Source organism: Dermacentor albipictus, chromosome 3 (genome assembly GCF_038994185.2).
Source record: "Dermacentor albipictus isolate Rhodes 1998 colony chromosome 3, USDA_Dalb.pri_finalv2, whole genome shotgun sequence".
Taxonomy (NCBI): Eukaryota; Metazoa; Arthropoda; class Arachnida; order Ixodida; family Ixodidae; genus Dermacentor; species Dermacentor albipictus.
Genome location: NC_091823.1, coordinates 19,015,512 through 19,034,990, shown reverse-complemented (window position 1 = coordinate 19,034,990; position 19,479 = coordinate 19,015,512). Strand labels below are relative to the sequence as shown.

Genomic DNA, 19,479 nt, shown 5'->3' with positions numbered 1-19,479 from the left:
TGAAGCTGCACAAAATGCCAATAGGCATCCAAAACCAAGATAATTCTGTGCAGTAGTAACTGGAACTTGCAAAATAAACCTTCTAGATGTGTTATTACCACTACAGGCAAGCAAAATTGTGCTGTACTTCACATTTCTACTGCTTGGAATGTATCAAGCAGTGTCCAAAAATGTGTATGTGTTGGTGAGATTCAGAAGCCTGAACTTGACTAGAACACATTCTTAAAACACTCATTGGCACAAAGGCACCACTTGCAGCACAGCACCAAAGTCGTAATGTCCTGTTAATAAACAGCAAGGTGGCTCATTTGGCACAGGTGAATACTAAAAAGCATGTCCCGTGAGTGGTGATGGCATGTCTTGGGGCAACAACTTATTTTTCAGTGCCTCCTGTTGACGTTTCATCAATGCTCTGACTGTCCTTCTGCAAATCTTGCAGTTTTTTTGTCAATGCTTCATTGAAGAGCCGACGGTAAGTGGGGCTTAGAGAGTCCAGAAGAGCATCAACAGTTTCGAAGCACTGTCCATCTTCAATGTCCCGAAGGTTGTAGTCATTGCCAACAACTTGGAACCCTTGTCGCGACATCATAATGCACATGCGCTTTTCCTCTTTTGTCTGCAAGTTGAAGTAGCTGGCCAGTTCGTCTGACGGAAGTGTGGCCATGCCTACGTCGGTCACGCCAAAACGAATCTCTTCAATGATGGATTTCAGTTCCTGCTGGTAGGGTACTTCCTCTATGCCATAATGGAACACCTTGCTGCTGGGCTGTGGTAACAGGAAAAAGAGAAGTGAACATTTAGGGCGCGTATAAGATACGAGTGTCACACGATCAGTTTAGATTGCAACTGAACCCGATCTGGATCAAATCGAGCACGACTGGCTTTTCCGCACAAGCTCCGGAAGGTAGCCAACCATGATCGAGAAATTCCGGGTCCAATTGGAATCAATCGCTACTGAAAGTACCCCGCATTACCAAGGTATTTACACGGCCGATACAGGAAGAACCACCAAGACTCAAGGTGCCTCCATTCCTCTCTGTTCCTGCCTGTTTGGGCAATTCTCTTGACATAAACCTCCCGGTCAATACTATACCATGCCACAGGACGTGGTGGCGCATGTCAGATGCAAGGTGGTTAAAGGAAAACTGCTCGAGTGGAACCTCCCGTAGCTTCGTAACAGGAAAGGTGAAGCCGATGCTTGCCCCTCCTTCACCTGAAATAGAGCCTAATTGGGTGATGTTTGCTTGCAGATTAAGTGATTTGGCTTGGTTATTGTTATGCTAGACTAATTAGAAAACAAAAGCTGGTTGTTCCCAACGAAAATAGTAATTTCTTCTGAATAATGATGACGTTCTCCCCAATACAATATGCCAGAGTATTTAGATTTCACTCTAAAACCAGTAATACAGAGGTACACGTAGATAAGTATGTGCGGTAAAACAGGCGATGATAAATCGGGGAGGTTGAATAACTCGTGGGAAGTGTGCGAAGAGCGCTTCATCATATTTATTTGTAATTCTATCGTGCCCCTCCTGTGCGGCTTCACCTTCGGGACATAGTTTCCACTCTATGAATCAAGTTTTTCTGTCTGTCCAGCAGTTTTTCTTGAACCTCCTTGGTAGGATGCAGCGATAAAAGGCTTCTGAAACCACGTGTCTGATCGGCTTATAGAGCTGTCACTGATGAACAGGACTGAGATGATGTTGCAATGCGGCTTAAGTGGATACTAATGCATATATAGCGGGGGGTATTTAATTTCGAAATTGCAAGCTAATGTGTCCATCAGAGACATGTTAAACTACGACTACTGTGCGGTTTGCAGAGACGCGTTCCGTATCGCTAAGGTGGGCGAGTAGTACCTTTTGTATCACAGAATACCCGCTTTCAAGGATCCCTAATAAAGTTCAGGCAATTACTGTTAACCTACGCGGCAGGCCACAAAACCTTGGCGTACGGAGTGATCCGCGCTCGTGAGTGTGCGCTTCGACTGGCTATGTTCTCGCTGTTCACTAAACTGCAGTCTGGAGATCGTAGCTTCACCAATTAGCCTATGCTAAAGCGACGACAATTTAGCACATCACCTCTTAATATTTTCTACATGTTTAGGCGGCACGAAGAATGAATCACGCATCATGTGCTGCTACGCACATGCAACGGCGCGTAATTTGATTGAACTCCCACACTGCTGGTAGAAAGCCATAAGCATCACAGCGAAAGTGAAAGTAAAGTCGTTACTTACCGACATCGTTTCCATCGACGAATTGGCGGATTTTGGTGTCGTCGTAGCTATATCGGCTTTATCCAGTTTTGGTGGAGTAGACGGTAACTCGGACGTCGACGCCGCCGCGGTAGTCATCGTGCTCAGTCAGCGCGACTGCAACGATACGTATGTGAACAGGGTTATATACTACAACGTTTCTCGTTAATCAAATTCAGCTTACCGGTAACTAGCAGACAACCACGGCTGCAAGCAAAAAAAGCAAACCACAGCAAAAACGAAAAACGTCACAAGCGCTTGCTTGCTCCCTGCGCCACAGAACACCTGCGCTTGCTCCGGTAGCGCCCCTGGCGCCGCCGTATTGCTACTGATCAGTTATTGTAAAGCCCCAAAGGATGGCGCCACAAGTATGAGCGTGAAATCCCAAAGGCGAGTAATAAAGTGTCAGACACTTTACCGAAAGTCCCAACGTGCTCAAGGAATCGGCACGAATATGTACACTAAAGTCATCGTGACTCAGGTTAATATTAGCACATTTTAATTGTTGTTGCACAGTCCAACCACATACTATATTAAGTGAGGCATATCCAACACAATTTTTGTGGCGTAAAGCCTTATCTTATGATAGTTTTTAGAACAGATATAACTGAAAACTTGATGAAACATTGTCATCAGAAAACTGTGGCAAAAAGACGTCACGCAAGTTACGTGAAATGAAAAAGAAAGAAAGAATTATGCAGATCCCACGCACTGTGGGAATCAATGTAAGCGAAACTTTCCGTGCTGCATGCTTTGATTGACGATAATTAGCGGTGATGTTGACGGCTAAAGCTTAATTTCTTCAACGTTTAGGCTAATACGAGAGTGGTGAGTTGATGCTAAACATTACCTTGCGTGCACCATTGCTGTTTGTCTGTGTAGTAGACAGAGCACACAGGGGGAGGTGTTTGCTCGAGGCGTTGTTGTGCTCCATATTTTATAACTTCTAAGAGGGTTGAGCGTTGTCCTTTCCTCACATGGCACGTCGTATTGTGGCGGAAGTATTAAACTTGAATTGGATTATGGGGCTGTACGTTCTAAAACCACACTCGAATTATGATGCAAGCCGTAGTGGCGGACTCTGGATTAATTTTGACACCGTGATGTTCTTTAACGTGTCCCACAATATAAGTGCATCTGCGTTTTCTATTTCGCCCCCGTCGAAATGGGATCAAATCCTCGACCTCTAGCAATGCCATAGCCGCAAAGCTAACGCGGCGGGCGCAGAAGTGTTGATTTGACGGTCGACCACTTCCGTAGTGTCGTCTGGACCCTGCGGTGCGCTTTAATTAATGAGGCTCTGCCATAGCCTCCTATATAGGCTATGGCTCTGCTTCTGCACGCCCTGCGTAAGTTGCCCGCTTGACATATTTGCATGGCGTTTATTTTTCAGAAATAGCCGCAACGTTCTGTACCCCGCAACCGCTGTCGTACAGTAGTGGGGTTTCCTTGCCTTCTCACGTCACCTCCCCCTCTCTTATATTGGACTGCCTTCGCTGCCTTTTTCAACACCCTCTAGAGATTAGGAGGTGTTGCCTCTTCCCCCGCTCCTTCTCCTCTCTACAGTTCTATCTGCGTCCCCCCCTGGCCTCGCACGTTAGTAGAAAGGGAAGCGCTGCAGTTTCTTCAATGCTTCTGAGGGGAGCCACGGATAATTACAGCTGTCAAACGGCTAATGTGGCGACGGCCAAGGAGCTCCAGTGGGCATTGTGCACATTCGACGTGGTGAGGTGAAAGTGAGTTTCGCGCGCTGAACGAGTTCGCCTTGCCATATCTTGATGATGTAGCAATTTTTTTCGCACAGCTGGGAACAACACGTATCGCACCTCAAACAGGTGTTCTCACGGTTGAGGGAAGCCGGCTTCACGATGAAAGCGGAAAAGCGTAGATTTGGTTGTTCACAGGTTACTTATCTGGGCCATGTTGTCGGCCAGGGCATGAGACGGCCGGCTGAGCTGAAAATAGATACGATTGGATAATTTTCTCAGCCGCGCACGAAAACAGACATTCGTTCATTTTTGGGACTTGTGGGGTGCTATCAACGGTACATTCCGAATTATTCGCAAATGGCAAGTCCATTAACGGACGCCCTCCGAAAGGGAGCACCAAGTAGCGTACACTGGGATAAGGACAACGAGAACGCTTTCCAAAGTTTGAAAACGCTATTGGTTTCTCGTCCTGTGCTTCGCGCGCCAGACTACACAAAGGAATTCATAGTTCAATGCGACGCAAGCGACAGAAGTATAGGCGTGGTACTTAGTCAGGTCGGCGACGATAACGAGGAGCATCCTATCCTCTATGCCAACTGTAAAATGTAAGAGAGGAAGCCTACTGAGCTTCAGAGAAGGAATGCGCTTGTTTGGTTTGGGCCGCCCAGAAGTTGTCGTGTTACTTGTACGGAGCGAAGTTCATCTTCGAGACTGACCACTGTCCTCTGACGTGGCTCAATCAAATGACACACAAAAATAGCCGCTTGCACCGATGGAGTCCCACTCTCCAAGAGTACAACTTCTCCATTAGATATAAAAAGGGAAAGTTGCATAGCAATGCGGATGGTTTGAGCAGGCTAACTTGAATTCTGCGTTTGAGGGTCCCGCCTAAATTTTAGGGTTACTAGTGTTAATTTTGTTAAGCCAAGAAGATCCCCTCTCATTTAGCAGGATTCTCTCCATGATTGCTGAATTTGTGAGCACGAAATTGCTTCAGAAATTGACATAGCGGAATGCAGCATTTCTTTGTTTCTGCACTTATGTTTTCTTTGAAGCCTAGCGGGTCTAAAGTGAGAGCCAAGGTACGTCATCTCGGCGCAGAGCCGTGTTGGGGGGTTCGTTTTGTAGTTGCCTGTCCTTGTTGGATGTTTTGGGGCGGTGACATCATTACACAAGTGGTCGCTGCGAGCCAAGGCATCACCCCCTGGCCACCAGCCGCTCTCTTCCTGCCCAGCGGTTGTCAGCGCTGGACAGTCGATATTTTCCGGGCCATGGAGGCGCTGTTAAGAACGGCCCGCTGACGTGCAAGTTTTGCCAACCAGTTGCGACCGTGGGCGTCATCTTCTCCTGGAGCGTCGCCGCAAACCTCTAGCCACGGCGTGACTAAGTCGACTGTGCGTCGAGAACAATACGCGCGTCCTCAACTCTCCGTCGTTGGAGCCGAGTTCGACGTAGCAGGCTTTGTGACTGCACTCGCCACCGCCGCCCTGGTCTGCCGCGAGCGGGGTAGCGCCGCGGGAACGTCGACGGGGACCCCTTTCCACGCACCGTTCTTGCAGTAAGCCCCGATGTTCTACAAAGTCCGTGTGACGTCGGTTCCTGTGTGTGTGTGTGTGTGTGCGCGCGTGTGTGCGTGTGTGTGTGTGTGCGTGTGTGTGTGTGTGTGTGTGTGTGTGTGTGTGTGTGTGTGTGTGTAAGTCGTCCCGCGGAGGCGGCGTGTTTATGATGACTGGACGAACGTTTCCGTGCCCTGGGTATCGGGGGAGGACCGAGTGTTTATAAACCGCTGTTGTGCGGATGCTCAGTACACTCTCTCAAGCAGTCATGTTAGACTGACGTACTTTCTCTCGCAGTCATGCTAGACTGATGAACTGCATGTAAATACTGTAAATAAACCCATATTCCTCGTTCTCGATGAGAAGCAATCCTTCCCTTCATCAACACCCTCAGCGTGGAAAAGTTGGACGACGGCATGGGCCAGCTACCTTCTAATTCACGCCGGACTCCAATCTTGACAACTGATTACGAGCGATGGGATTGAGCCCCCAATCCTAACATTACTCATAGAAGGTTTCTTTTCCATTGCTGCCCCCCATGAGATTATCTCAGTCTCTCTGATTTTCCGCTTGTCGTTCTTTGTTGCCATGTTGCTTACCACACACGTCGTATACTTGCTGGTAAGCGTCCTAGTTCTTTTTCTCCACTGTGAATCAATGTTTTTCCTGTACTAATACCTGAACACTCTCCCAGCCGAATTACTTTCTTCCATATTCCTCAGTCGTTCTTCATAACCAATTTTACTGTGAACTTCCCTCACTTCAAAACTTGTCCAGCCCATTCGCCCTGCACAGCATCATGTGTAGTCTTCCCGTGAGCACCCAATGCGAGGATATTATTGGGCTTAGTGAGATTAGAACTGCTTAGGCATATAGAGTGCTAACTGCCACGTCCTCTGTTACAGAGGTCTTCCTGATAAGAGAGAATACGGGGTGTTATTTCTAATTCATAAGAACATAGCGGGCTGCGTTGATGAACTTACAGCATTAATGAGAGGGTAGCAGTCGTCGCAATTAAGCTAAGTATTAGTTATAGGTAATGAAGCCTACGTTCCTCTAGTCATGATGATTGAGAAATAGAACAGTTTTATGAAGATGTTGAATTAGCAATGAGAAAGGTGCAAACTCAGCATGCTGTAGTCGTGAGCGACTTCAATGCAAAACGCGGGAGAGGGGGGCTGGTGGGGGGGGGGGGGGGTAGGCTTAAGAACAAGCAATTGGCAACTACGGAAGGTATTCTAGGAATTGTAGGGGAGATATCTTGGTAGAATTCGCGGAAGGGAATAGACTCCGAGTAGTGAATACTTTCTTCAGGAAGCGCAGAAACATGAAGTGGACCTGGAAAAGCCCTAATGGAGAACAAGAAATAAAACAGATTTCATACTCTCTGCATACTGTGCTGTGCATGCTGGGATCAAGCTTTAGATTTTATCCTTATTAATGTCCAGCAATCGCGATTCTTTAAAATATAAGTCGTGTTCAGAGTTTTTTTTTCTTTTTTTTACTAATTTGACAAATCCGAAACGATTTTTCTTTGTTTTATGAAGACATTTCTAGGGCGAGAGATCCCGTAGTTTTGATTCTGGTGCCGGCATATGAACTGTTATATCTGCTGCCGTTCATCGTTTCTTTCCCTTTGACCCGCGCAGCGATAATGAATACACAAACTTTACCTCAGAATGCTACGAAACAATCTGGTAGCTATTGAAGTCCTACCTCCTTGTATATGCGCCATAATCATCATCATTATCATTCGCCTCCTCCTTCTTTTTCTTCTTCTTCTTGAACTTCACCATCAAGGTTCAACACCGCCATCATGTTCTAGTTTAATTGCAAGCCTACGTGCACCAAATTTTGGAGAATCCGCCTCTTCAATATTTATCTGCCTTACGGAGAAACCGGAAACAGACAGCTTGCCGAACGAAACATGGAGCAAGGCAATTAAACGAATTCGATTTCCATCGGCGGTCTCTCTGTGTGCCGAGAAGCACGAGGCTAATGGGGGCGAGCGCGGGCGCTCCGTCGCGCGGAGCTTCTGAAATTCTCTTTTCCCGAGCGCTTTGCCGGCAGAACAACGCGAAGGCTTTTCTTCGCCGTCTGTCGAAAGGCGAGCAAAAACTCAATTTGTGCGTCGGTTCTCTAGAGAAGAACTGGCTATACACGAAGAGGTGCAGTGTACGGTATATTAAATCTTCATCTGCTTACGCTTTGAATAGCGGGCGCACAAAGGAAGCGCAAGAATCCCCGCAGCAAAGCACCGCTAAGAACGAGAAGGTTCGGCACTCCTGTGCGCGTGTGTGACTCTACGTCGCGACTATATAAAATGAAGCCACGGGATAATCGCATTGCCACGACGTCCACACGACCTCTGGGGAGTATTCGCGTTATCCGAACTTCGTATGACCGAGAAGAAAGGGGCGTCTAAATATCTTCATGTTGCACTTATAATTGAAGTCCTATTGTATCTTTTCCCTTGTATATTTGGTTAAAGAGGACGATAAAGCCCATCCGGGCCTCTCTTTCTTATATACTGCTGGTGTAGAAGGGAACAGGACGCATGCTCGTGCCTTGTCGCTCACGTCACAGGATCTCGCTCTCGCATGATAACATTTAAGGCATAACACTAGCGCTGGCACTCGCGCACGCAAGCAAGATGTTATCAAAAAGATAAAAAAAATGGAGAGGAGTGCAGCATCGCAAGGATGGAAGTGAGAGATATAAGTGCGTTCCATCCCTTCGTTCGCTGTGGTTTAGCATCAAAATCTCGGTGATAAACAATGTAGAATTTAGCGCAGTGTTTTGGCGCTATGGTACCTTTGCCTGGACAGAGAGTTCGGCTTTGATTCACAGTCGATGAGGATAGCAATAGGGGCTTGTTGGTACGGCATATCTTATTTTGTTATAGCGCAATTTTGACAAGGACAATAGAAGGCACATCTGACACACACAGCGCTCTGTGTGTCAGATGTGCCTTCTATTGTCATTGTCAAGCTTGCTCTATAACAAAATAAAATTTGATTCACAGATTCGGTACACGATGTTGCTTGGCGGGTGAACGTGAATGCTGGTTCTGTGGAGGGTCGCAAAACAAGTCATCAAAGACAGGTGCCTAGTGTGCAGTTATGCAAAGGTACCCCGAGGTCAATATTTAATTTATTCTTGGGCGATATGCATTTATTTAATCTGAAAGCGACCAATCCATTACCAAAAGTCCTCGTCCCATAGCCCACGACTCACTTTTTTTAAATTTTTCGTAAAGCTTTCTTCTCCGCATACACAATTAGCTGCAGGGAAAAAAAAGTTTACGAGATCAACAAAAGCCACTTGTGAGACGCCACGTGCATTGACACAACTAACACGCGCGAGAGGCCGATCCGATTTGTTGCGTCTACAGGTGAGGGTAGGTAACGTGAGCGGCTGTGTTAGCTCCATGGAGATGAAAGGCTCTTGACAGAATCGAAGCTTAAATATGTATGTGAACTTTTTTTGCACATTTTCGATAAGTTCATAATTTGACCTATAAGTGCCGCCCTAAACCACGGAAGCGTACTCAAGAAGTGGAAGGCATACGGCCTTATAAAAAGTTACAAAAGGCCCAGGTTGTTTGAAGTCTCTCGTCACCCGACATGCTGTGCCGAGCGTTCGAAGTGCACGCTGCCTCGTCTTTTGAGCGTGGAGCGAGAAACTCGGAGAGCTATCGAAGCGCACTCCAAGGTCCTTCGTTTTCTGAGCTCTCGCCAGCAGAACGTCTTTAACGCTATAGGGAAATCAAGTCCTGTTAGTCTTCCGCGTGAAGCTAACAATTTTCGTTTTTGATTTTTTATGACCAGCTTGTTTTCAGCGCATCAAGATGCAAAACTTGCAATGTCCTTCTGAAGAGCGGTGCAATCATTAACATTTTTTTTACCGCTTTGAAAAGTTTCGCGTCATCAGCATACGACAAAATTGAAGAGTTTTGAATGACTGCCGAAACGTCGTTAATAAACAGCGAGAGAAGAAGGGGCCCAGGACAGAAGCTTGAGGAACTCCACTTGTAACCGCATTGAGTTGGGACGACTGACCATTTACACTAACCTAGCAGTACCGGTCGCGTAGGTATCTTCTTATTAGCGCTGTGACAGGGCGGCGCAAATCAAGTTGTGCCAACTTTTGAAGGAGTATTTTCGGGCATACGACGTCGAACGCCTTATGAGGTCAAAATAAATCACGTCCAGCTATCCTTTCATATGTACTGCTTGAGAGGCTTTCATCGTGAAGCTAATGATGTTGGTAGTTGTGGAGCGTCCCGATATGAATCCATACTGCTAAGGAATATGAGAGTATTTTCAATAGAGGATGAAATTATTGAGTGCAGAGTTGACTCGAATAATTTGGATGCTGCGCATAGGAGAGAAATAGGCCTGTAGTTACTCGCAGCAGTTTTTACCCCTGACTTGATGGCGGGAAAAACCCATGCTGTTTTCCAAGCCTTTGGGAATGTGTTTGTCGTTAGAGCAGAATGAAAAATACAAGCAAGCATTGGAACAAGCACGGACCCGTACGTTTTAATCAAGCAGATGGAATGTCATCAGGACCACACGAAAAAGACGGTTTTTAACGTTTGATGCTCTTACAGACAAGTTCCTCTGAGATCGATAGACTTGAATCCAGGGAAGGGTGGTTGGAAAGCTCACTAACTCCGTCGCTGTATCCTTCACCGTGCGCAGACCCGAAGTGTAAGGCGAAGGAGCCAGTGACATCTGGGACAGGTTGGCTGTCGCCACTAAGTAGAGAGATATCTTGTTTCGTATTGTTGGATGACTGTTCACGAACGTGTATCAAAAAATGCTTTGAATTTTTAGAAGTACTAGCTCCCACAGGTGTTTAGATGGAATGATCACGTTTGTAAAGGCGTTTAGAGAGTGGCCTTTACATATTGAAATGTACATGCCGGTGTTCCTGATTTGTACGCTGTGCCTTCCTGTGAGGACGGTCTTTTAACTTCAAAGTTGTTTTCAGTTCAACAGAAAATCAGTGGGGAAATTTACAGCGTTCAGTACCTTAGTGGTATAAAATTCTTCATTCCATCGTGAGTAATATTTATCAATGCCGTGACAAGGTCACTAACATATCCTAGTTCTACTACTGAATGCCAGTACCTATTATTAAGATAGTGGCAAGGCTCACGGAATCCCCGCTTGAGAAATTAAAAGACCAAGGTGTATCTGTATGCTTTAATCTCCTGCTACTAGGTATCGCGAATTGTAATGAAATACGAAGCGGGAGATGATATATATCTGGACTTAACAAGGGAAAAGTCGCCACAGGACACATTCACAGCACGGTGCTAATGCATAGGTCTAGTACATTGCCACAAGAGTTCAGAATATTGTTAAATTGGCGCAGAGATTTAAAAGATATAAGATCAAATAACGAGTTGCACTTGGCAGATAAGTAAAAAGAATGGGTTGAAATTTGACCAGTTTGCCAGGAAATGCCAGGCGTATTAAAATCACCACTTATGAGTATTTTATGGTTAGCATGGGCCGATATAACATTATCAATGGTGACTAGAATAGTAATGTACATCTCAATATCTATATCAAGTGCAACATAGAAATTCCCTACTGATAGCCTATATTACTACCATCACTAAAAATCTCCCCCCGGACACATTCCGTTGCACATTCTAAATCAGGGCGCCGAACGGACCTGGATGATTGATTGATCGCAATCTGGACCCCACCGCACTTTGATTTCGGTGAAAGATCGCGGTCTTGTCGGAAAACTTGATAAGTGGGCGGTAAGTATGAACTAGATGGTATTTCAGGGCACAACAAGGGGGGGAGGGGGTGTTATTCCGTAAGAGTCTACCCAGTGGATTGTCCATTTCGGCCGCTGCTGATTGGATGCAGCTGTACGAGTGAGGAGGAGACGAGCGGCTCTAGCCAATCAGCAGCGACCGAAATGGACAGTCCACTATAGGTGGACTCTTACAGAATAGCGTGAACCATGCGTTACCATTCCGCAGCTGCGCCACTGCATCGCCGAGGTAGGACATTCCCGCAAGCGCCCGAAGGAGAAGGCTGCGAAGGGTGGTCAGCTCAACGACCGCCTCGGAATCTGTCATGTCGGGAGGCGCGGCCACCTACGGGGAGGTGTTGACGCCGCTAAGCCTAACCGCAGAAATGTCGCCCTTCTAGCACAAGTTACAGATGAATGCCTGCTCAACCGACTTCAGCAGCTCGAGGTCGATGTCCGGCCACGCAATACACTTCGCGTATGCGCGTGTTCCGCAAGAAACACAGCGAAAAATTTTTCTGTTTGCCGAAAAAAAAAAAAGGCCGGGAGCACAAAATACAGGTATCCTTACTTCCTTACTCGGCGCCATCTTGAAAATAAATAAATAAATAAATAAATAAATAAATAAATAAATAAATAAATAAATAAATAAATAATAATAATAATAATAATAATAATAATAATAATAATAATAATAATAATAATAATAATAATAATAATAATAATAATCTTTATTACAAATAGGCAATTTGTACAGAGATATTTGCTAGGTCTGCCAAAGCCTTCCGTGGGCTTGCATGGCAGAAACCTGGGAGTCAGGGCAATGCCTTCTGTAACCTTATTACAGACAAACTATATGTAATTCAACCAAGAAGAGAAAAAAAAGAAGAAAAAACGTATCACAGGTTCATTATGTGAGCATAACAAGTAAACAGCACTTATTGTTCAGATGAAAATATGTAGCACACAACAATAATTAAATTGGAGTAAAAATGGAACAATATATAAACGAAGTTACAACCGGTAGAGACAAAAAAAAAAGAAACAATGTTGCTAACATAGTCTTGCATTAAGGTTGGCAAAACTCACACTACAACAAAATATAATGTATACATGTGAGAACTCCTAATATATCATTGCTTTCAGGGCCCTTTTTAGTCTAGACAAATTTTGCTGATTTTCTACTGAACTGGGAAGGCTATTGAACAGCTAGGGAATATAATAGCTTCTTTCTCCTTTACCATAGCGGGTTCTTGTCCGAGGAACTACAAATCTGGCTTGTTTACGCAGAGCAACACTTTTATGGACAAGTTCGCGGAAATCATTGCTCCATAAATAGGGCATTATAATTGTCTAACGAAATAAAGACTCAAAATCGGGCATTTATAAATCTTGAAATAAGTTATCCATGGTTCCGATGTACGCAACACTTATTAATATACTTTTTAATAGGCTGTCAATTTTATATTTACAAAATCCGCTTCAATTAAAAAAACAAAAAAACTGCAAATGCCGTACCTTATATGTGAGTAACCTAAAGTGTCCATTATCACCTTTTTATCTTAATATGTGCATAACTCCTTATACGGTAAAGTACACATGCAACATTACGTAGCCACGCACAAATTCGAGCCATTTGAATATTCCAAGATAAATCTGTCTCACAATAGACGCAAAGGTATACTTGACATCGTCCGCGTATTGTACTGGGGCACAAACACAGTCTAAGCAATTAGAACCGTAAAGGAAGACAGGTAGACTTGTTGCTATAACCTTTAACGGATTTCTGAAACACATTAAGCGCGTTTTTAGAGCAGTGACTTTTATACGGTGTTTTCGAAACCAGTTCACCACGTTTTTTTATGACGCTTCGAAGTAAAGCGACAGCTGCTTCATGCCTCATGTGTTGGAAAGCAGACGCGTATCACCAGCTTACTGGAATATTGTACATAAAGTAGTTACCTGCCCCATGTCACAAACGTACAAATTAAAAATAAGTGGAGACAAAACTGAACCCTGTGTCAGTCCTGCGCTAAGGTGCCGCAAATAACTCTTTAAGTCACCAGTACATACAGTCTGATACCGATTTAAGAGGTAGTTTTGTGTAAATGCTTGGAAATGTCCTCGAGACCCGTAATTTTGTAGTTTAGCACATAAGATGATGTGGCTTACCGAATCGAATGCCTTAGATACATCTAAACAGGCCACAGGCTACCTGCTTAAGTTCAAATGTTTCATATAGAAGATACAACAGTTCTTCAAAAAGCACATGCGGGCTTCTACCAGACACGAAGACATACTCTGAAGGTGATAGGATGTTATATTTTAGAACGAACCCCTCAATCGTTTCAAGCACGTGTCTTTCCAACAGTTGCGCTAAGAAAGGAAGAACAGAGATGGGGCGATAGTTCTCTGACTTCGATGCATATCCGCCTTTAAATATCGGTATGGCGCGCTCCCTTTATTTCACTTGATATTCTGCCAGTATCAAGTATTCTATTAAAGATAAAAAGGAGCGGATCGGCCAAACCGCTGACGTTCCGACGTATACGTCTTCTGCTAATATTCCATCCAGACCAACAGGGCGGCTTTTTGTAGAACGATGCAGCAATCGATATAGGTCTGCTAAGTTATTGGTGAAAGAAATTCCGAATCTGTTACTGAACTGAGACCACTGTTAAAACCAACAGGATGAGTGGGTCCCTCATTGTCAGCGCAAACCGAAGAAAAGGAATCATTGAAACTGTCCGCCACTCTCTGATTGATAGCCCCGAAACCTTTCGTTATCGGGTCCAAATACGTACCCGGATAAAAAGCCTCTAAACTCATTTACGAGGGACCACGTCCTAGCGGGTTTTATAAGGAGAGAAAAGAAATGATAACGATAGTAGTTCCTCTTAGAGCAGCGCATCAGTGCTGTAACTTTGTTCCGGGCTTCTCGATAGAGGCCTTTTAGTGTTTTGTCACCAGGCTGCTGTCGACGCCGTTTACATACGTTTTCCTTTTCTTCAGTAGACTTTATTATCCGATTGCTCAGACAGTATAAATGTGGTCGTCGCTTTCGGACCGAAACTGTTTTTTGCATGACTTTTTAAAATCGGAAATTGCCGCTATGGAATTACTGTATACACTGTTCGGACAGCTGTTGGCTAACATTGCGTTACAGTCATAGTGGGAAACTAGCCGGTCAAATTTTACACCTTTGCACCTTTTACAGCCTTTTTGTCACTCGAACGGAATTCATATTCGCGAAATCTATTTTACGAACCACCAGTTGCTTTCGCTAATAATGTGCCAAACATCAGGATTGGCTGAAATTTTCTCTTGCGAACAATCCTATAGCGTAAGAGAGTTTTGAGAATACGTGCCCAGTGCTTACTTGAACGCCTTCAGCCTAATGTGAAAGGGGGCGACAGTGAGAACCTTCCTTGCTCCGCCATATAGCAAAAAAAAAAAAAAAGCTACACTTGCGCAAGGACTAATGAGAGACACGCGTTTACCACAAATCTGCTCCAGAGGGAACACAGAGCACCGAAAATTGGATGGCGATCAGGCGGGTCCCACAGTGAACAGAGACAACACGCCCTAACAGAGGAGGCGTCTCGTGAAACGGCAGAACAATGAGAAACACAGTGGCTCTCATTAGTGCTAGGCTTAACACCGTTGGGCCGCGGCTTATACGACCTCGCACGAGGCTTACCACGTAACGGAGCTAATGCACCCGGGCGTTATGCAGCGCCACGAGTCGGGTACAATCGACGCGATGATGTAAGGCAAGCGTGACGAAATGACCAGCTTATTCAGCGCGCGCCAGCATCGTCGTGAGGAGGAGAGAATCCCTTCGATTGATCAATTAGTTGACTCATTAGTTGAATTGCTGATATCATATCACTAGCTTCCCTGCAGCATATTTCATAATTGATCTATTATGTATTGGAGAAGAACGAACAGTCTGCACTGATTCGAGGAAAAGGACAACGATGTGTTGGTCGAAGCCTTGTGCCTTCATTGCCTGAGCTGTGTGACCTCTCGCAGCGTTGCTGTACTATATCTGAGGGCATTATATCAAAACGCCTCTCGACAATCGTTTAGTCTTGTATTATAACTTTTGGTGAGCAACATTAAGGGCAACACTGATCACAGTCAGAGCAGATTCTTTTGGTATTTCTTCAAGGAAACAGGTTGGCGTTTAAAATAGTAGTCGTTCTTCATTTTGGTACATATATGTGTACTACACCGAGACAGTACAATATGCCACACCTCGGAGGTTCTCTTGCGCGTGATTTTCTCAGTACATCACATAGCACAAGGAGTTAATCTAACCACGTTTTCTGCGTGTTTGCTTCCGTTCAAAGAACGACTGAAAAAAAAAGAAACGAAAGAATATTGTGCGGAAACCGTCGATGCTTGTCGATATAAGCGTATAGAACGACCGACAGAACGAACGAACGAACGAACGAACGAACGAACGAACGAACGAACGAACGAACGAACGAACGAACGAACGAACGAACGAACGAACGAACGAACGCACGCTCACGCACGACAGCCACCTCCCTCCGGCTCCTTACCCTCTCTCTCTCCCCCCTGCCCCCTCCTCGCAGCTTGGTTGCGCGAGAGCTCGCCTTTGTATCGCAAGTATGACCAACGCCAACCGCGAGAACGGAAGAGTCAAAGAAAGCTATTCGCTTTAAAATTAACCAAAAATAAAGGAAGAACTGCAATAACATGATTTGAGGCAAAGCGCAAAAAAAACACGAGGACAAGAGAAGGAAACGAAGACACAGCGCTAATAACATGAACTTACTATAACAAGGAGAAGGAGGGTCACAATTGTAGCGTGTCAGAAGTGCAGAATATGAACTAGTGCTCTCCCTGAAAATCATTCTCGTAACCGAAAGCTTGTTAAACTCAGACGCATGTCGCCATTTTCGCGACTAATATAGACTAAACGTGACGCGCATTGTACGTTCTCGACCCCCGCAACAGAGGAGCGAGCTGACATTGTCCTGCGCGGTGTGTGTAATATATGCATACTATACGAGGATTCGTTGTACGCGATTGTTTTCGTTCATTTCAGTCCGGCTCATCTTTCTTCCGAAAGGCCCAAATGCGATTTAAGAAAATATACGTAAGAGCGGTGAGTATTAAAGGAAAGACGGAATTAAGTGAGAAAAAACCTGCTGACTGCGGCCGTAAAAACAGACAGAAAGAAAGAAAAAAAAAAGAAAATCTGGCAATCCCCATCCCCTGCAGCTTCAAAATGAGAATTCGCGTATATATTCGCCGCGCTCGCATTTCTTTCGGACGTAATTTCGGAGATGGCTCCGCAAGGAAAAATTGCATTAACGCTGTCAGCGGGCTTATTTTCCTTTGTTCACAAGCGAAGCGCGTTCCCTTTGGCGAGTGTGGCACTCATCATACGCCTCCCGCTGGTTTAATTATTTTTCATTCGGGCGCGGCCCACGTGCGGCGTCGACCCTATCCGGTGCGCGGCGTTTACTCAGCGCGACGAGCTTAATTCTTGCCTCGGCAGTAATCTCTAGGGAGAGTGAAAATGTAAGCGAAAGATATACGGACTTTTCGCCGCGCGCGAGGGCTATCATCCAGTCGTCCCACGTATAGCACGCGTATGTATATCTTTTGTCGTTCGTTATGCTGATCGGTCTGGTTATGCGCGGCGCGCGCTGACTGAAGCACTCTGTTTACGTTCAAGAAGAATCAAGAAGTCTTTATTGAGTAACACAAACAAAATGTATACACAGATATTTGGACCGATAGCCAATGAGGCTAGTAAGCGGTCCAATACAAAATAACATATAGGACAGCAATCACAAACACATTGAAGAAAAACTAACTTTGTAGCCTTGCTTCCATTCCCAAAAAATGTTTCTTGCATGTCAGTTTGAAATTCCTAGCTTGCTTTACTTCAATTGGCAACGAGTTCCAAATTTTCGCTCCTGTAAATTCTATTCGTCTTTCTCCGTACGCATTATGGCAAATAGGAAGGTTAAAATTGCCATTGCTGGCTTGTCTAGTGTTGCGGACGGGAATACTGAATGCACCAAGAGGTAAGGGGTAGTTGGTATTTATAATATTATTAACCATAAGAGCTATTTTGTAATCGCGTAAGGTTGTGAATGACATGATTTGCATTGCGTCAAAAATGTTATTGTTAGAACTATTCGAAGAAGGTAATCCCATGGTTTTCAAGGCACGTTTTTGTAGTCTTAGCAATGGTGTTAAATACGTTTTGTATGTGATTCCCCATGATTCACTGCAATAACTGAGATGACTGTGACATAATGAAAAATACAGTGATCTAAGAATTGCAGGTGGAAAGTGCCGCCGTGCCTTAGACAAGGTAAAACAACCGTACGCAACCTTTTTACACACACTGTGCACCTGTTCCTTCCAAGACAAGTGGCAGTCGAACATGACCCCTAAATATTTAAAAGAAGACACACTATCAATAACATTGTTGTCAACACATATAGAAAAATCACTTAATTCAATACACTTTTGTTTTGAACGAAAAATAACATATTTAGTTTTTTCAGTGTTTAAAGTTAGATGATTATTACGAAACCAGGTCGAGATACGTTGGAGTTCATTGTTAATAGGATTTTCTATTGATTCAAGTGAGTTGCCAGTAAAGATAAGTGCAGTGTCATCCGCATACATCAAAATTTGAGAACACTGTATTGCACTGGGGAGGTCATTAATAAAGAGCGAAAATAAAAGCGGTCCCAGAACTGACCCCTGGGGTACACCACACGTAACAGTTTGGTATGCAGACTTGAACTGTTTGAGGACAACTTGCTGCTGTCGTGAAGAAAGATAACTTTTAAAGAATTCAAGGGCCCCGCTACGCACACCATATGCTTCCAGTTTCATTAAAAGAATGGAGTGTGAAACTGTGTCGAAAGCTTTTTTGATGTCTATAAATACGCTTACAGCAACATTATGGTTATGAAGAGCAGATAGGATAAGCTGTGATAGAGTAACTACAGCCGTGGACGTGGACCTGCTAGAAACAAATCCGTGTTGCTGAGGACAAATAATATGATTAACATCAAGAAAGGTTTTCAGTTGGAAAGCAATTAATTTTTCAAAAATGGTATTGACGACACTCAGTACAGATATTGGCCTGTAACTAGACGGGTTGTTAGGGTCACCAGTTTTAAATATCGGAACAACTTTTGCAACTTTTAAAGTATCGGGGTATAAGCTAGGGTGTATCGCATGATTGAATATTCTGCACAATGGAACACAAAACAAATCAATGTTGTCCTTGATTACCTTAGCCATTATGCCGTCTGGCCCGGCCGCTTTATTCGTGGGCATGTTCGCCACAACACTTGCAACTTCATCGCTAGTAATGTTCGAGAAACTGAATTCATTATTAATACATCGAGGTATGTCGGATATCACTGAAGCTAAGGGAGTAGGTTGCGCACTGTTCTGACCGTATGTTGTGAAGAACTGATTAAACTGGTCTGCAGTCTCTATTGACAAGTTGACAGGAACAATCTGTTTTCTTTTAGCTGTTCCCGTAACTTCTCCTACAATCTTCCATACTTGCTTTGTGTCATTTCCTTGACGATTAACCAAATTAGTATAATACAATTTCTTTGATTTTCTCATCAGCGCCACGGATTTGTTTCTGTAATACTTAAACTGTTTCAAGTAATAAGCATTTGTTCTGTTGTTTTTGAGCTTATTATAGTATGAATCCTTCTTTTTCAATACTAGTATTTCCTCAGTAATCCAAGGACATATGGCATGTTTGTAGTTGCGCCGAGAAAACTTCAGTGTTGACTTAGTAATTGCATCGGAAACAGCAGATACGAAGTTAGCAAATTCTGTGTGAACGTCACTGTGACACAGATTTTCGAAATGAATAGATTCGAGCAAACGCCTGACATGCGCGTAGTCCACCCGTGAAAATACATTGGTATGGGTAGGGCAAATACAATCGATACTCGACCGTGGCAGAAACAGAAAAGTTGAACAGTGATCAGCAATGTTTTGGTTACAAACACCAGCGCAGGCATCCATATCACGGTTACATAAGATGTGATCAATAATTGTTGCAGACTGATGTGTAATTCTAGTGGGCACATTGATAACATTCTTGAGGTTGAACGATTCCAGTAAGAAAATATAATCTGGA

The 19,479-nt window shown here is 44.3% G+C and overlaps 1 protein-coding gene across 2 annotated transcripts in view; it reads right to left on the bottom strand.

Moving 5' to 3' along the window:
• Positions 1–205: 205 nt before the first annotated feature.
• Positions 206–19,479, bottom strand: part of LOC139057277 (GSK3-beta interaction protein) — a 44,095-nt gene continuing 24,821 nt past the window's right edge. Inside the window, exons 1-3 of one of the 2 annotated variants that reach the window (XM_070535194.1) lie at positions 2,442–2,584; positions 2,240–2,374; positions 206–766 (exon numbers count right to left, since the gene is read on the bottom strand). In XM_070535194.1, coding sequence (XP_070391295.1) covers positions 374–766; positions 2,240–2,356 — 510 coding nt within the window. In that variant the 5' untranslated portion in view covers positions 2,357–2,374; positions 2,442–2,584 and the 3' untranslated portion in view covers positions 206–373. Of the gene's footprint in view, positions 767–2,239; positions 2,375–2,441; positions 2,585–19,479 lie in introns of those variants that run through there. The other variant, XM_070535195.1, reaches the window with a different exon arrangement.